Genomic DNA, 17,833 nt, shown 5'->3' with positions numbered 1-17,833 from the left:
AAATATTGCAACTTAAATTTGTATTTCTTTAAGTTTTAGAAGTTTTAGATAAAGTTCATATATATATATATTTAGTTAATGTAATCTTTACATCTTAATTCTTATTATGTGATACTTGAAGATTTAAAAAGTGCTGGGAAAATATAATCTCACATGGAGAAAAATATTTCGTGAAACTTTACCAAACTCAGTTGAGTAAACTCGAGACATATGGACACTTTGATAAAGTTTCATTTCTAGTTCGATAAAACGAAATTCGATAATACCTCCTTCACAAAAATGAAAGTGTGCAAATTAATCCTAATGTCTATCAAACTGTACTTTAATTAATACAGTACTTGGTAGTTAACATTTTAATGGACGTAATTGTAAAATATATGAAATGTTAGATAAAGATTAATGAACAGTTGGGTGAAACGCGGTCGAGGACTCGGTGGAAAATATAAGAGGGCTTACAGGAAAATCACGAGGGAATCACTGACGCTCGAGAAACTTTAACTGCCAGTTTGGTAAACCGTAAGCTTCTGTGAATAAAAAAAAACTTATACGCAATCAACAGAATCAGAATAAAATTTCGTCGCAAATACACTCACGACACCTACCCCTACATGTACACACATTAAATCACAATACATTATATAGGATACTCTGACGCTTTTAACAATATTAACGCTATTAAAAATCGGGAACGCTGCGACGGGTTTCCCACCACGTAACTGACTTTTTACGCGTTCTACCGCTAACGACGTAAGACTCGCGGCTAACCCAACAGATAGGATACCGGAAAAAAATCTCGACTATAAAGTTGAAATACGAGTAAGTCATGGCCGTGAAAAAAATATCTAGGACCGGTTTCAGCAAAATTTTTTATTGTGACAATAAATTGATGAGCGGGTTTTTAAATTTATGAGAAGTTAATTAAAGCAACGAATAGTTTTATTAAAAATGTGATAACCCTTAAACCCCTTAATTATTTAATTTTTAATATTTTTAATCTTTGCATCGTCTAATTTCTTAAATCTTTTGGATGTAAAATATTCAAGCCATTAAAATTGCGCATTAAAAACCTGAAAATTAAGTTTATATAAAATATCTGAAATTAAATTAGGTTAAAATTTCAGGAATTAAATCGAATATGCAAGCTAACACGCTTTACAGGATTTAATTATTATATTGCATGAAATTGATGCATATGAAAATGTGAATAACACACATAACTTGAGAAAATTTTGAATATCTCTTTTTGAAATAAGTCTTGATTCAAGACTTGCATTTGAAGATACTTTAATTTTTTAATATGTGCAATTTATCATGCAGTTTCGATTATTTTTTAAAATAATTACATTTTAAATACTCACAATTAAACACTCTACAATATTATAAATGTATAAATAAAAGTGCATTTTCCAAATTAAAAAATTTTTTATTTTGTATCATTAGAATTGAAACTGTTTTAATGGTGAAATTTGCATAGTTTTCAACATTGAATTTGAAAAAGTACAAACTTTTCAATTTTAAAGATGTATGAATCAAAATTTCTAAATTTTAATGATTTTTAAGATAATAATTCAAGTTCTAAATTCTAATTCTTCCAAATTGAATAAGTACCAATTTTGAAAATATAAAAAATTTAATTAATTTGTCTGAAGATATTTTGCTAATAATTAATTAAATTGATTTATTTTTCAATTTAATTAAATGGTACCGTATTATTCAACTAAAATTTTGATTTTACCATAAAAATTCTAAATCAAAGATGTGGCTAAATTCGTTGGACTTCGCCGATACTACATTTTCTGTAAGATTTTACAGAAATATATTTTATTATCTTGAATGAAAAATGTATAATTGTTGTGTAATTATCAAAAGTTTAATTTTTTACCTATGTTCACGAGCAAAAAGGAATAAGGTACGACCTCTGCGCCCGCTATAACTTATCAGACAATTTTTGATTCCTACGATATAACAAAAGAGTTTATTTCTAACGATATAAAAACAAATCTCAAGAACATGCGATGTTTTGCTTTTAGTGTTGACAACTGGAAATCGCGAGAAAAAAATTCTTACTTTAGTATTAATATGCTTGTGATGGATCAATCACACACGAAAAAGGTATACATGATAGAAGTCAAACAATCTGTTGGTGAACTTGATGACATTCGTGCATACATAACTCATATTACCGACTATATCCAATAGGTAATGTAAATCAAACTAATTTAAACAACATTCATAAAACATTTCTTGCAAACCTAATCCCTTCATTAAACTATTAATTTTATTATTTTGTATTCAGAGTACGCGGAAACGAACAAAATGTACATTACCACGACATTTAGCGGTGAATCAATGTTATTTAAAAACGCATCCAGTAACAGTTGCACTATTATATATTGCGTGCAAGACGTTTTAACGTCAATGATTAAAGCGAAAAAAGATGCAAGTCTGAGTGACATATTAAGTACCGTAGGTGTAAATTTTGCCTAGAAAATTACAAAATATTTTGTTTAATCTTGAAAATAGAGGGGGTGATAGCATAAGCAGAATAAAAATGTTTTTCTTTTAATTATTCTTACCCGTTTGGAAAAATATTCTGAAGTTGGCCTGGCCTAGACCCTTTGGTTTCCAGTCTTGGCACTAACCAGGCAGTCTGGCCTGGGACTGGATAAAATTGTAACGTTTTTTCGGTCTAGCCCCAGACTAGACCGTCTATTTAGCTGTTAGTTATGAGCTAATCAGCCGCGAGTTATTGGCTGGCTAACAGTTTGTGACACTTGATCTAGTACTTCAAGTTGTAACATCAGCTGACAAGACGTCTGCACGCCGAGGGCCAAGTAGTAAATTCCAATTGCTTGAGAAGAAAGCTTATATTTTTTAATGGGCTGGAAAAAAATAATTTTTCACTATAAGCATTATAGACATCCTGCAACTTTTTCGAAATGTCAAGCAAAACAAAAATTACTGATCGAAATCAGATTTTTTGTTCTTGGCTAGCTTATCAGCGCCAAACATGGACCAGACAAAACTTTCAAGATATTTAAGAAAACAAATTCTTGCTTCGATAACTAATAGCGTGTATTTGGTTATCTTGCACTGGTGCACTCCGATCTGCATCGAAGCAGGTTGTAGTCAAAATGAAGAAGTAAGAAGAAGTAAGTATGAGCGATCGGAGTGCTCTTGGAGTACACCAGTACAGGATAAACGAATGTGGTATAAGTTGATTCCACTTCGACATTTGCAGTGATTGTAAAGGGCATTGTCAGGTATCTATGAAAAATTTCAAGAAAATAGAAAGTTGACTTTCTTGCAAAAATACTGTTTGCAAATTTTTTTATATCTAAGAAGTTTATGACATTTTTTTTAAATAAATATTTTTTCGAAACTGCCCCTCATTACGAAAAAAATTTTTAAAAAACCTTAATAGCATCAAATTCACCAAATTTGTCAATATTAAAAACTAGAACAAAATTTTCACTCTTCCAGTCTCCTGAGGTAGAAAGTCTCCTGACTAGCAGAAATTCTTCAGATGATTTGATATAAAATTGGTCAATATAACGATATAACAATACGATCAATTATATTTTAATCTATCATTCTATTATATTGTTATATTATAATATATTATGCTCCGCCGACTTTTTTACTGTGCTTTTGCTATCATTCCCTCAAATGTAAAATAAAGGGAGGAGATTTTGTCTCTCAAAAACAAAAAATATTTTCTAAAGGGGTATGCTCCTCATATAAGCCACAATTTCTTTAATTGGAAACTTTTTTTAACTTCTTCTTCGATTGATGCACTGAAAAAATGGTAAGTTGGGCCAACTATTCAGTTTGTAAGATATGGTACTGCTATTTTGTTAGATGGGACAAATATTTACTTAGTTTCTGGTACCCAGTGGGCACAAGACCATGGAAATTATAAGAGCGTCCTTAAGACGTTCCTAGGACATTCTATGCCAGGCCAATCAACGTCTCTAAGACGTCCAATGTCGTAAAGATGACCTAAAGACGTCTTAAAGACATGAACGTTATCTTTTGTACTGACATAAGACGTTTTAAGAGCATCCCTAGGATGAACCAAAGACATGTTATAAAAGACGTCTTAGGGATGTCTCAAAGACGTCTCTAGGACATCCTTAATTTTTTGCCCACTGGGTAGTCGCGATAACAAATGTAATTGTTGTAACAGCATATAAAATAGCAGTATCTTACTAACTAAATAGTTGGCTCAACCAACAATTTTTGCTAGATAAACAAAGAAGATGATAATGCCCATCAGACTAAAAAAAATTAATATCCATTCTGCTACTTATAATCAGAACATCCTCATTTAAAGATGGATTTAGATTCAAAAGTTAAATTATTCATGTTTTAGTATGTCGCAATTAATAGTATGTTTTACTTAAACGATTTCGCAAGACAGTTTCTTGATTCAGCTTTCTCAAATGGAAACATTAAGAGAGAAGAAATATTCTATGTGAACCCCAAGGTATAATAACTTTTAATTTCATAGAATATGTACCATATTCGTTGAAACATTTATATTGTATATAAGAATTAATGTAATCAAAACATATAAAAATTCATGGATACAGGATAGTAAATTCTGGATCATGGAGTTCTGTATACTCAAACATTTACAGCAGATAAAAACTTCCATTTGCCATATGCTGCTTAGAATGAAATATCTGGAATTAGAGTCTGCCTTTAGGCGAAACTTAGAAATTATAAAAGAGATAGTACTCATTATCGAGCCAATCTTTTGAACCAGGTTCACAAGACTTAAATGCTTAAATGCTCTGAAAGATTACAAAAAACTGATTGAGACTTTATTTTTAAGATTTATTTTTTAAAGTTCAACTTAGAAATATTTCAGCTATGAGATTTCTCTAAGTTTTATTATGAAAATGTGAACGACACTAAAAACATCCTCTAAAGTAAGCCGGAAACTGTTTTAAATGTGGAAAAACTGTTTCATCATAAAAATATAAATTACACGGAGATATCATAAAGTCATCATAAAGACATCATGAAGACATCCTATGTGATTTCCGTTCAAAGTTTAAGTACAATGGTCACGTGTGAAATATAAAATATCACAACCCTAAAATCGGTAAAGTGGTCTTTTTTAGGACAATGATGAGTTTCTCACTAGGATTATCTGAAAAACTATAACATACAGGATAAATTACGATTTGAATTAGGAAATTCTGCTAAATTAAAAGAATCATATTTCTTTAATAAAGTACTTTTAAGGAATGCGCGCGCACGCCGGCGAATTTCAGTTTGCGCATCTCATCCTAGTCGCACAACGACTTTTCGTCAGTGTTGCTCGTTGCTGCCAGGCCGCACAGTAGCCATGACTGTACTCGCCATCACTGTTTTTGTCAAATGTCCACGTTTTAAGACCCCCTGAATCCGAAAAACAGGTTTTTACGAATGTGTCTGTCTGTCAGTCCGTGAATGGTTTTTTTTGTTAGCACGATAACTTTCGAAAGAATTGACTGATTGGATCTCCTTTGGTAAATTCTTTTTCTATCTTAAAATGAAGGTCAAGTTCGTTAGACAGCCATTTTGGATAAAAATTCAAAAAGTGATAGCATTTTGAAAATTTTTAAGAGCACTTTTTTCAAAATTCAATAATTTTCTGTACGGATATTCATATATCCTAATCCTACGAACGTCCTTAGGATGTTATCAAGGGCGTCCCGAGGACAACCGACGGACGTCCTCAGGATGTTATCAAGGATGACCTGAGGACAACCTACGGATGTCCTTAGAATCTTATAAACGAACACGGTGTGCCTAAACGAACTTTAAATGGGGGTGTCAAAATTATTGTATTGATATGACTCCCTGAATCAGAAAAAACTATTTTTATGAAGCTGTCTGTATGTTTCTCTGACTATAGTCTGTAGTATTCTGTAGGCACGATAACTTTCGAAAGATTGATTAGAATGTATTATGCTTTGGCACACTTTTTCAGGGCCAAAAAAAAAGAACGAGTTCGTTAACCAGCTATTTTTTTATGAAAACTCAATGACTGAGCACATTTTCAAAATTGTCGAAACCATGTTTTTTCCGTATTTGGAAATTCTATTTACGGTTGTCCACAGTACTTTGAAACACGAACAATTTATTCATATGACTTTTTTCAATAAAATCAAAATTGTCCCTACTGAAAATTCCTATTTAATTTCCTATATAGGATCCTACATAGGATCCTATATGTTTCACCTATAGGAGCCGTCTATGGTAAAAAACATAGAATCCTATATAGGTGCCTGTGTAGGGCATTCCCTAATATGGTACCTAATGATACCTAACGGATCATACCTAACTAATGGTACCTTATGGTACCTAATGGTACGTAAGTCCCTAGAAGCTCCTGAAGAACCAAAAAAATTCTGCGCAGCCGTAGCTGCCATAGAATAGTACTGTGCACCTGGATATGGTCCCATACAGAAACATATGCAGGATCCTATATAGGGTCCTTTATAGGATCCTTTGTCTGTTTCTATAGGTGGCACCTATATGTGAAACATATAGGTTCCTAGGTAGGATCCTATGTAGGTTCCTATATAGGAACCTATGTAGGAATTTTCAGTAGGGGTTTTAAGCCAAGCAACGCACGATATGAAAATAGTAGGTAGAAAAAAATCTTGCTTTTTAAAATCCCACAATATTATTCTGTTTCGACATTGAATTTCATACCCCTAATGGCTCACATTATACTCACAATGCCGTAGGACATATAAAGACGTTTTTAGGACGTCCTTTTGATGTCCTGTTGCCCACAGGCTGGTCTTCACTTTTTAGCGTGAAAAAAAAATCATGTCTCTTATAGGTCTTTTTGGGGCTTCTTTGGGACCAGCCCTGCGGACATCTTTGGGACAACTTTAGGCCAGACACAGAACGTCTTTAGGACGTCGTAAACTTGTCTTTATAAATACCCTGGCACTTAGACGCCAATGTCCAAGAATGTCCCAGGACATTTAAAGACGTCCTAAGTCATTCATAATATTTTACAGATTTTTTAATTGGAAGGAAGAAAAAAAGTCGTTGATTCGAAACGAATCTATTGAACTATAACATCCCAGTGGGCACAAAATTTTATAACGTAATTGGAACGTCCTAAAAACGTTTCTTGGACGTATAAGTCAAAAGGCGTCATTTGAACGTTTAAAACACTGTCGTAAGTCAGACCAAATAATGTTCTAAAAACGTTTTATGTTCGAAATACGTCTTTCAAACATCTCTGGAACATTGTATGTTTATGGATCGTTATATGGACTGACTTAGGATATTCTTAAGCCGTTCTAAAGATGTTCTTTAACGTGTGTGCCCACTTGAATTATATATTATATTAAAGTGTAAAGAAATTCTGGTCATTTATAGTAGTATAAAAGTCAGTTTTCCCTTTTCTAAGTTTAAACTCAAATTTATGAACAGTTCTCTTAATTTTGTGTCTAGAAATTTATAAGCGGAGTTTTTCTTTTTTTAAATTTTCAATTCTACATTTTATGTAATAAAACTAATATAATAAATTACTTTAATGTTCACCCTAGGCTAGGGAGTTAATAAACAAATTTTGTTTGCTTTTCTCAAGGTTCCTCAAGGTTCACATTATTTTTCCCATGTTAGACGCATAAAACACATATTCTTTAAAAAAAGTCGCTACCCTAATGGAAAATTTAGAAGTCCGCCAGAGTTTATCGCTGGCGCAGTACTGGCCCAGTACTGGTCATCAACACAGAGAATCAGAAATTCGCCCAGTACTAACGGACGATTGACTTCACGATCAAGGTAGTACTATGCCGACTGCATGAATATTGGAAAAAATAAAAAAATATGTTTGAAAATATGTTTTATGTGTTCTAAAATTTTGGATAACCATAAATAAAGTTATTGCGAAAAAAACTGTTCTGCTTTTTTCTAAGAAAAAAAACTGAAGTTATATCTTCATGATAAATTGTAAATATTCTAATAAAATGTATGTGATGTAATTCTTAACTGTTTCAAAGCAGTATAAAAAACCTTACAATCAAAACGTTACACGAAAGTTAAAAAAAATTGTCATTAAAAAAATGGTCCCGCTACGCTATAAGATTTCTAAGTGCCGCCGATACAAATTTTAAATGCTGGCGCTTATGTTTTTTTGTTTTGCCAAACGTTGGCGCTTATGGCCTTTTGTTTGACTTACGGACGGACGGACGAATAACAGACCGAAACTTATAAGGATATCACCCCGGGACTCCAAACCCCTAAAAATTGGAATCGATTTGAATTATTTATTAAAAATTATTTCATTTATATCCCCGTTAAGAGTCAATTTATTATACATCTATATGATGTATGATAATGAGAAAATTATTCACTGCAAGGTGATAGATTCATGCATAGATGTATGTTCGAAACCCTGTAGCTTTAGAAATTTTATTAATAATATAATGTTTCAAAATCTAATACATGTATTCATTCTAAACAGGGCCATTAAAATTTACAGACAAAATACTCGCAATTAATTACTATTTATTTTTTGTACACCTTTTTTCTTCAAATCAAATAAAAAGTTTGAAATTTACACTTTTGTGATGATAAATAATATTCGGCCAGCACATAACCCCAGTAGTCATGTGCAGTATTGCTCCAGTACCGCTCGCCAATACGCTAGTACTTCTTCTTAAGAACTTTAAGTTTTGAAAACTTATATTTTTTGAACCCTTAAGGCTAATGTATTTGTGAAGTTTAAATTAAAATCAGAATGCAAGCTTCCTTTTCTCTTTTTATATCTACACAAACAGTTGACATTCTCATTTCAAGGTTTGATATTGATTATAAGGAGAAATAAATCCTACTTTTTTATTTTTACCATTACCAAATAATGATTGTCCAATCAGACAAGAATTCGGAAATACTGAAATTTCACTTTTTAGGTAAATTTAATTCTTTTAACTTCTGAACAGTTTTTTTATATCTGAAAAAACTAGGAGTGTTTTCTCCTCCGACGAAACAAACCTTCACTATCCGACCACCGAAAAATAAAAACAAGTTTTTGTTAACCACCCATATAAGTATATATATATATATATATATTAAAAATTTGTCATAAGGACAACCGCAGGATTTCGCCGGGAGCGGGTACTATACGACGATCCGGCAAACGTTTCGTACACCCTGAGAACACGGAGCGACCCAAGAACCACCGCCTTCTGCATTTTTCCCGCAAGTATTTTGGCATATTGTTGACAAGCAGGGATGCTTTTCAGGCTATTAATGAGTGAAAGCTTGGCACCTCCAACAGCGCCGATGATAAGGACAATTAGTTTAACAGAATATTCCGGGTACAATCGTTGCAGCTCCCTTATAAGGTCTCTATATCTATCTTTCATTATTCTCCTTGGCGATGATGTTTTTGTCAGCTGGTGCCGAAAATTCGATAACGGACATGGTTCGCTTCTCAAAGTCAAGAAGAACCATGTCTTGCCTCGAGTGTGCAACAGAAACAATTGTCGAGAATATAAAGTTCCAGTATATGCGGCACTTCCCATTCTCGACAATTGACTCGATTAGCCTAGGAACATATAGAGGAGCGACATTAAGGTTAATGCCGTCAGAGTGACAGAGATAGTAATAAAGCACTCTTAGTGCCGCATTGTGCCTTTGGATGCAGGTAGTTCCCGCATGAGTTAGAAAACTAGATAGTATGTGAACTAAATGCTCGGGGTGTGCGTGACACGCCCTGCAGCTATCATCGGGAATGTCTTGGTTCAAAATTCAAAATGGCCAGAGAAAATGAACAGTTTCTCTCTGACCCATCTCGACTCTTCCAAGACCCTCCGGTTACTGTCGAACACCCACCCTAACCAGAGGAGGTCGAAGTATTTTGGAGAGAAGTCTACGAAGTTCAGCATAGACTGGACGAAGACTCAGAAAATATAAATAGCTTCAAGGAGTTATGTCTTGCCCTCATAACACCTGATAAAGAATGCCCACCCATCACTACCGAGGAGGTGATAAAAGTATTAAGAGGGATGAAGAACAATTCCGCGTCGGGACCAGATTGTATCAAAACCTTCTGGTGGAAAAAGTTTTCTTCAACCCATTAGCATTTGGCCCGTATTTTCACCTCATATTTGAAGTCGGCAGAGCCGATTCCGGAGTGGTTGGTGAAAGGGTGCACAATACTCCTGCCGAAAATAGGCAACTTAACTGACCCGAAGAATTACAGGCCAATAACTTGTCTGAACACATTTTATAAGATATTCACAGCTATCCTAAATGATAGGATTGTTCGGGCAATTGAACCTGTGTGGCAAGAAATGTATGAACAACGAGGCTCAAAGAAAGGCGTAGCCGGATGTCGGGAGAACCTGCTCATCGATAGATGTGTCTCTAAAAATACAGAATTCTACCAGCGTGACCTATCGATGGCCTGGATTGATTATCGGAAAGCTTTCGATTCGACCTCCCATAAACTTATCATCTGTCTTTTGGAAATCTTAAAGGTTCATCCGCAAATTATTCGGTGCATAGAGAGATTGATGCCGCTTTAGAAAACAAGATTTAGTATCTCATCTGGAAAAAATCGTGTGACAACTAACAAGGTCACATTTCAGAGAGGTGTCTTTCAGGGCGACACCATGAGCCCACTCATCTCTTGCCTTACATTATTGCCACTATCTCTAGCACTGCGCCATTCCGACGGGTGCTTGTGCGGCAAACCCGCAGATCGAAAGTACAAGGTCACTCATGTATTTTACATGGACGATCTTAACATCTATGCTAAAAACAGAGAGCAACTACATCTCGCTCTAGGGATTGTCGAGCGATATACTAAGGAAATGGGAATGGAATTTGGGTTAGGCAAATGCGCCAAGGTTTATTTGAACCGAGGAAAACTTAATAGCATCCCTGAAGATCCTGAGCTCGTTGATAGAAGCTCTATACGACACCTTTGCGCTGGAGAGACTTATACATACCTGGGCGTGCCACAGACCCTCATTCAGGATATGACATCTATAAAGGATAATCTCCGAAGCAGATACAAACGTCTCATCCGACAGATTTGGTGTTCCAAACTGTCGGCGAGGAACAACGTATCTGTAACGAACATGCTTGCCATCCCGGTAGTACTCTATTCATTTGGAGTAGTTCCATGGACAAAGAACGAGCTCAGATCCCTTGATATCGGGACAAGAAAGTTTATGCACATGAACAAAAGCATGCATCTTAAGTCTTCCGTTCCACGACTGTACATCTCACGCCGTCAAGGGGGTCCCGGAATATTGAGTCTTGAATGTCTTCACAACAGGATTATTCTGGTTACAGCACATAGAGTTGCAAATGGAAGAGACCCTCTTCTTAAAATGGTCAGGAATCACGAAGAAGTAGGCAAAGGAGCATTTCTTTACAAAGCAGCGGAGGAGACTGCTGAAACACTCGGACTTGACTTCAGTGTTAGTGATGAGCAAAATGCATAAAATCTTATCTTTATCGAGTACTCACTCCAGAAAGCCCAGGTTAAGAAAGTACAAGAGAAAAACTTTCGTAAACAGCTCTTTGATAAGAGGATGCACGGTATCTTCCACAAAAATGTGAAGGATCAGTCAATGTCGTGTGAGCTAACGTTTGATTTCCTTAAATCGCCCGGATTGAAGTCTGGTACGGAGGGTTTCATCTTGGCATGCCAAGACGGTGTCATATCCATCTTAACATACCGTCGCCACATTTTGAACCAAGGCATTTCCGATGATAGCTGCAGGGCGTGCCATGCACACCCCGAGCATTTAGTTCACATACTATCTAGTTTTCCAAATCATGCGGGAACTACCTACATTCAAAGGCACAATGCGGCACCAAGAGTTCTTTATTACTATATCTGTCACTCTTACGGCATTAACCTCAATATCGCTCCTCTAAATGCTCCTAGAGAAATCGTGTCAATTGTCGAGAATGGGAAGTGCCGCATATACTGAAACTTTATATTCTCGACAATTGTTTCTGTTGCTCAGTTGAGACCTGACATGGTTCTTCTTGACTTCGAGAAGCGAACCATGTTCGTTATCGAATTTTCGGCACAAGCTGACAAAAACATCATAACCAAGGAGAATGAAAAGAAGGAGAGGTATCCAGACCTTATAAGGGAGTTGCAACGATTGTACCCGGAATATTCTGTTAAACTAATCGTCCTTATCATCGGCGCTCTTGGAGGTGCCAAGCTTTCACTTGCTAATGGCCTAAAAAGTATCCCTGCGTGTAAAGAATATGCTAAAAAACTTGGGGGAAAATGCAGAAGGCGGTAGTCCTTGGGTCGCTCCGTGTTCTAAGGGTGCACGAGGCTTTTGCTGGATCATCGTATTGATTCCTTTTCAGACTGTAACCACCTATCTCACGGTCTTAAAACGTGGTTGTGGCTGAAATTTTACCGCGATTTCGCTGGGAGCGAGTGCAATTTTCCAGAATAGCACCCGCTCTCGGCGAAATCCTGCGGTTGTCCTTATGACAAATTTTTAATTATATATATAGTCAGTTCAAATCGGAATTCAAATAAAAAAATTGAGAGCTTCGAAAGCCGATTCGAGAGACTTTCGAATTGCCGAATTCGAATCGGTTTCCTTCGATTCGAATTTAGCACGTCGAATATCCATTCGAAAGACTTTCGAACTGCCCACGTGAGATCGGTTTGCTCTCGATTCGAACTGAAGGTTTCGAAATTCGATTAGGAAGACTTTCGAACTACCCCGCTGGAATTGGATTTTCTTCGACTTTAAGTGAGCTACGTCGCTTTGGGGAAAAACCGGTTTGATTCGAACAATGCATAGGTCTAATGAATACAGAAAAAGTAAAAAGAGGAACTTAGGAGTGCAGAACAAAAGTAGAGAGAGGATTGCAGGAATGCAAGTAATAAAAAGCCAATCAGGTTTTTAAATATTTTTAACTGACGTTATTATTTAAAATAATAATTCTCACCCGTCCTTGTTATTGGAGATTGAACGTCATCAGCGTCATCACCATCATCAATAATTTCTAGATCCTCTTTCCTTCCTTCTTCTCCATTTTCTTTTTTCCGCTCCACTTCAGTTAGAATATCATCCACCTGATTAATTTCCTCCGCCTCACTCCTTTTCGATTTCGCCGATCGAGTTTTTTGAGTATCAACAGAATTAATAGAAAAAGTATCTTCTTTTAATTCATTCTCCATTTTTTCATGGATTTCTACAATCACCCCTGAATCAAAATTTTTGACCGGACTCGAAGGGGTTGTAGAGGAAGTGCTCGCGCTTCCTGATTTTTGTCGAGGAGGCTTTGGCGGAGGGTCCGTAGTCGGAGGTGAAATCGGTTTTTCTAATCTTACTTCCGCTCTTGTTGCTTCATCAGAAGCTTCCTCAATTTTTTCATTCTCAATGAGTATCACGCTGGGATCGGAAGACTCCAAGTTTTTCGCGGGGTCCATTTTTTCCAAAACTTCTTCAGGGGCACGTATAAGAATTTCTTCAGGGACAGTTTTATCAAATTTTTCAGAGGCACTTTTATCGATTTCATCACGGGCACTTTTATCAATTTCTTCAAGCGCACTCGTATCAATTTCTTTTTCTTCATTATCATTTTCCATACTTTTTAATTTATTCTCCACCGGTGGATCATCTTTAGGAAGGTAGTCTGAAAATTTTTTGGGACTTTCCTGCTTTTCGATATTCTTCATTGCAACGTTATTGATTGGACTTGCTTTGCTTTCTATGAACCCACCCGTTGCCGTGTTGTTTATCGCCTCTTGATCATTTATTGCCACACGGTCTTTTATCTTATCAGTGCTTGGATCGGTTTTTTCCGATTTTTCCATGTTTTCATTCTCAGCTTGTTCGACGTGATTTCCTGTCGGAAGTCTGTTTACTGGCACCTTTAGAGGGGGCAGGGGGTTCTTTTTTTGTGAAGAGTGGTCCTGCAAAAAAGGTGAGTTCGAGCTTTTATTGGATAATAAAAAAGATTGGAAATTAAAATCTAGTGTGACGACGAGTAATAAAGATTATCTGAATTCATGTTATCGAAACAAGCCAGACCAGTATAGCTAATAAAATTATAATTTCAAAGAGTTAGAATATACTTTTTTTTAAGTATTAATTAATACAAGTTGGCCATTTTAAACGAGGAACAAACTTCCTGTTTTTTCCGTCTAGCGAAAATTGTTTAGGTTCACTGAAATTAAAAAATTCAAATTCTTGACAATTAAAATGTTTTATTTAATTAATCACGACTGAAGTACAATCTGTCCAAATCAGCAATTTTCAGTAACATGTCATTATGTTGCAAAATTGTTTTTTTAATTGAACAGTTTAAAAATGCATGGTTAAAAACATAAATCCACGCTATCATGTGCAATGCTCTAAATTGAAATTTGTCACTTTCAACTCTTCACATTAATGACAATTTTTTAAGTAAAATATGTCCCTTTTTGAATTCAGTCCAAAATTGAAAATAAAAAGTTCCATCCTTCCACTTGAATTTTAAAAATAAAAAATGTATTCCCCTTCCACTTAATGAAACTGTTAAAAAGAAGAAGGAAACGGCCTTTCTAATTCAGAATTAAAATGAAAATAAAAAGTTCCCTCCTTGAACTCAGAAGAACGATCAAAGCAAATGACCTCGTTCAATTCAGATAAAAAATATTTGAAAATTTCATCTTTCCAACCCTACCCGTGTAGAAATTTCCCCGGTTGGCCCTAATAAAACAAGGTTTCTGGTCGGATCCCGGCCGGGCTACCCCTGGCTGGGTTTCATGGACAGGAACCGGGCGGGAACCGGCCGGGCTACATTTTTCTCGAATCACGTAGTCTGGGGCCGGCCGGTTACTGGTCGGGCTAACCCTGGTTATATCCCACGGTCAGGAACCGACTGGGCACTGGTCAGATTAATGTTTTTGTAGAAATTACACATTTTTTAAGAGCCGTGATATTATCAAACACGTAATTATGGATGCTAGGTGAATTATAATTCAAAAATTTATTAGAACAGTAAAACAAAAATGAGCTTTTTAAAATTCTTTTTAAAAAAACATTAAATTTTTTCGAATAATTTAACATTTTAAATTTAACTATTATCGATTCTGCTATGTGCAACAACAGAAATGATACAATTTTTATAAACTTCTCTATATTCAGACAATGTTTAGCCTATACAATTTCAAATTTACCGCCATATATAGCGTTTGCTGTGTTTGTCATCTGCAAAGACACTCAGTAATTTTTAGTTTCGCACCTGGAACGAGAATGCTCCTTGCTCTCACGTCGCGTCGTCTCTACGAAGTTCGCAAATAAAATCGAGACTCGTAGTTAAAATCAACCTTATTTCAGTAATTAGTTTGAATCCCCCACTTAGTGCCCGAATAATTATTATTTTAAATTAAAATATAGTCTTGTGTATAGAGTTTTTACTTTCTTCCTTCCTAACCTTAAATCACCACGTGACTTCCAAATTGCTATGAGATTCTATCATCAGGGAATAAAATTCTACTTCAATTTTCTTGCCAGAATTGGTTCACTTGATTTGACTTTTAAAGTTCACCGTAATCTTTACAGTGAGCCTTAAAAGACAAAATAAGTTACCGATTTCTCGCCAGAAGGAACATTTCTTAACCGCTTTTTGGCCGGATTACCCGACCGGATCCTGGCCGGTTTGAAACCGGGATCCGACCAGTTTACCGTGACGTTTTTAGCCGGATCCCGGCCGGATTCCCCGACCAGCGCCCGGCTTAAAGCGAGGCTATCCGGCTGGGACTCGGCCGGATCCCTGATTGGACTCCTACACGGGTATGAAAATCTTAAAAATAAAAAAATTCCTTTTCCGATTCAGAAAGTATTGAAAACCAATTTATCTCATTTCCAACTTGATAAAAATTATAAAAATATAAAACGTATGTTTTCTAATTTAACAAAAATTGGAAAAAAATTCTTTACTTTCAACTCAATAATCATGTTAAAAATCCAAAATTAACCGATTTAAATTTAGAAGAAAAAAAAATAAAAAATTCTTTTCTTAAACTCTATAAAAATGTTGAAAAGAATTATATTTCCAGTTGAGAAAAAATAACAAAATTTGCATTCCTCCCAAATCATTAAATCTTAAAAAAGAAAAAATTACCCTTTTCGAATTCATAAAATAATAAGCAAAGTCCCATCTCTTCCAACTCATTAAAAATGTGTAAAAAGGGCATTTTCCAGTTCAAAATAAATGAAAAACATAAATTTCATCATTTTCAAATCTAAAAACATTAAAAACATAAAATGTTCACTTTCGAATTCAACAAAATCTGAGAACTAAAATTCCTCATTTTAAAGTCAATAAAAATGGAAAAAAAGTTTGTCTTCCAACTCCAATCGAGAAAAAAATTAAATACCTATATGTCGTTTCGTTTTTTAAAGTTGGCGTTGTAAAATTGAAATGTCTGATATTTAAAATATTCAAGGCTTTCTTTTTCAAACAATTAAGTTTCGAATTGTTTAATCTTGAATGTTTCATTTATGGTTGCTTATTTGGGATAAAATGTTAAATATTGTTCACTATTAAACATTTTTTATTTTTTGTTTTTAAATGGAAAATTATTATTTTTTCCTTTTAAATACAAAATTTCAAATTGAATGGGTTATAATTGGAATAGTTTAGACTAAACAATATTTGAATCAGATTTGAAATCTAATGAAAGCGTTTAATTATAAATGGATTAATTTGAAATAATTTAAAAATGTTAAATAGTTTATAAAGTTTCAATCCGACGTTTCAACTTGTTTAACAACTAATTCTTTAAAAACTAATGGTCTTGTAGAATAAATTATTGTTCAATTTGTAACACTTAAACTATATTTCAGTTTTTAAAATCATTAAGTAATTTATATTTAAAGTTAATCACATTAGAAAGTTTCTTATGTAAAATTGTAGAATTCAACGTCTCCCGTGTAGAAATATGTTCTTGGGCCTGACCGGGCTCACGCCTGGAAAAACTAGGCCCTGGCCTGGCGATCAAGCCTCGATCAAGCTAGAATGAAACGCTAAATCTGGCCGGGGCCTGGCTCGATCGCCAGGCTTGATCGCCAGACTCGATCGCCGAGCCTGGTCCTGGCTTGACTCTAGCTTAGTATCGATTCCGCTCAGCGCCATTTTGTTTTTAGGAAGGTTTGTTTTTCTGCTATAAAATTTGATCAAATTTGAAACCACGCATTTTATGCGTAGCTCACATATTGTTACTTCTTTCTGAGTATAAACTAATCATAGAGTGTCCTGCAGGGAAGCATTTGACGTGGAAAATCTGAAAGGAAAACTTCATTAACACCATCCACCATGTTCTTCTCATTCACGTCCCTCTCCTTGCATTTAAAAAATATCAACGAGTAGTTTAAACTAATCACGAAAATGTATTTTAATTAAAAACATCAAAAACATGACACTGATTGACACTCGCGTGTCGTTCCATTAGTCTCTAAATTCGAATCACTTCCGATGTATTCGGTTTGCATCGCGTCCACAACTGTAACAAATACTGTTGTCGACGCTAATCATGTATAGTGCGAAAGAATACCAGAATTGGGAGCACTGTTATCTAGCCGGGATCGCGCTATAGCCACTAGGAAATACAAGCTAGAACCAGGTTTGGGGCCCCCGACGGAATAAAGTAAAAAGAAAAGAACATTTGAGGCACCTAGAGCAAGAGTAGAACAAATATCATTGTCCAGGAAAAGTTCGATCGAAAAATAGTTGGAGCAAGAAAAAGACAAGTTTTGATTCCGCTGTAAAGACGAACAGATTGAAGTTGGAGGAAAAGAGCGACAACGGAGTCGCTTTT

The 17,833-nt window shown here is 35.2% G+C and overlaps 1 protein-coding gene across 3 annotated transcripts in view; it reads right to left on the bottom strand.

The window, feature by feature from the left end:
• Window positions 1-17,833, bottom strand: part of LOC117180886 (X-linked retinitis pigmentosa GTPase regulator-like) — a 91,445-nt gene that overhangs the window by 13,526 nt on the left and 60,086 nt on the right. For 2 of the 3 annotated variants that reach the window (XR_004468066.1, XM_033373462.1), the window contains exon 10: window positions 12,973-13,942. Coding sequence is in view for 2 of the 3 variants with exons in the window: in XM_033373462.1 (XP_033229353.1) it covers window positions 12,973-13,942 (970 nt within the window). In the remaining variant the exon portion in view is untranslated. Of the gene's footprint in view, window positions 1-2,818; window positions 2,883-12,972; window positions 13,943-17,833 lie in introns of those variants that run through there. The other variant, XM_033373463.1, reaches the window with a different exon arrangement.

The sequence above is a fragment of the Belonocnema kinseyi genome, chromosome 9, assembly GCF_010883055.1.
Source record: "Belonocnema kinseyi isolate 2016_QV_RU_SX_M_011 chromosome 9, B_treatae_v1, whole genome shotgun sequence".
In the NCBI taxonomy this organism is placed as follows: Eukaryota; Metazoa; Arthropoda; class Insecta; order Hymenoptera; family Cynipidae; genus Belonocnema; species Belonocnema kinseyi.
The sequence above is the reverse complement of the archived record's forward strand: the minus strand, read 5'-3'. Positions and strand labels throughout refer to the sequence as shown.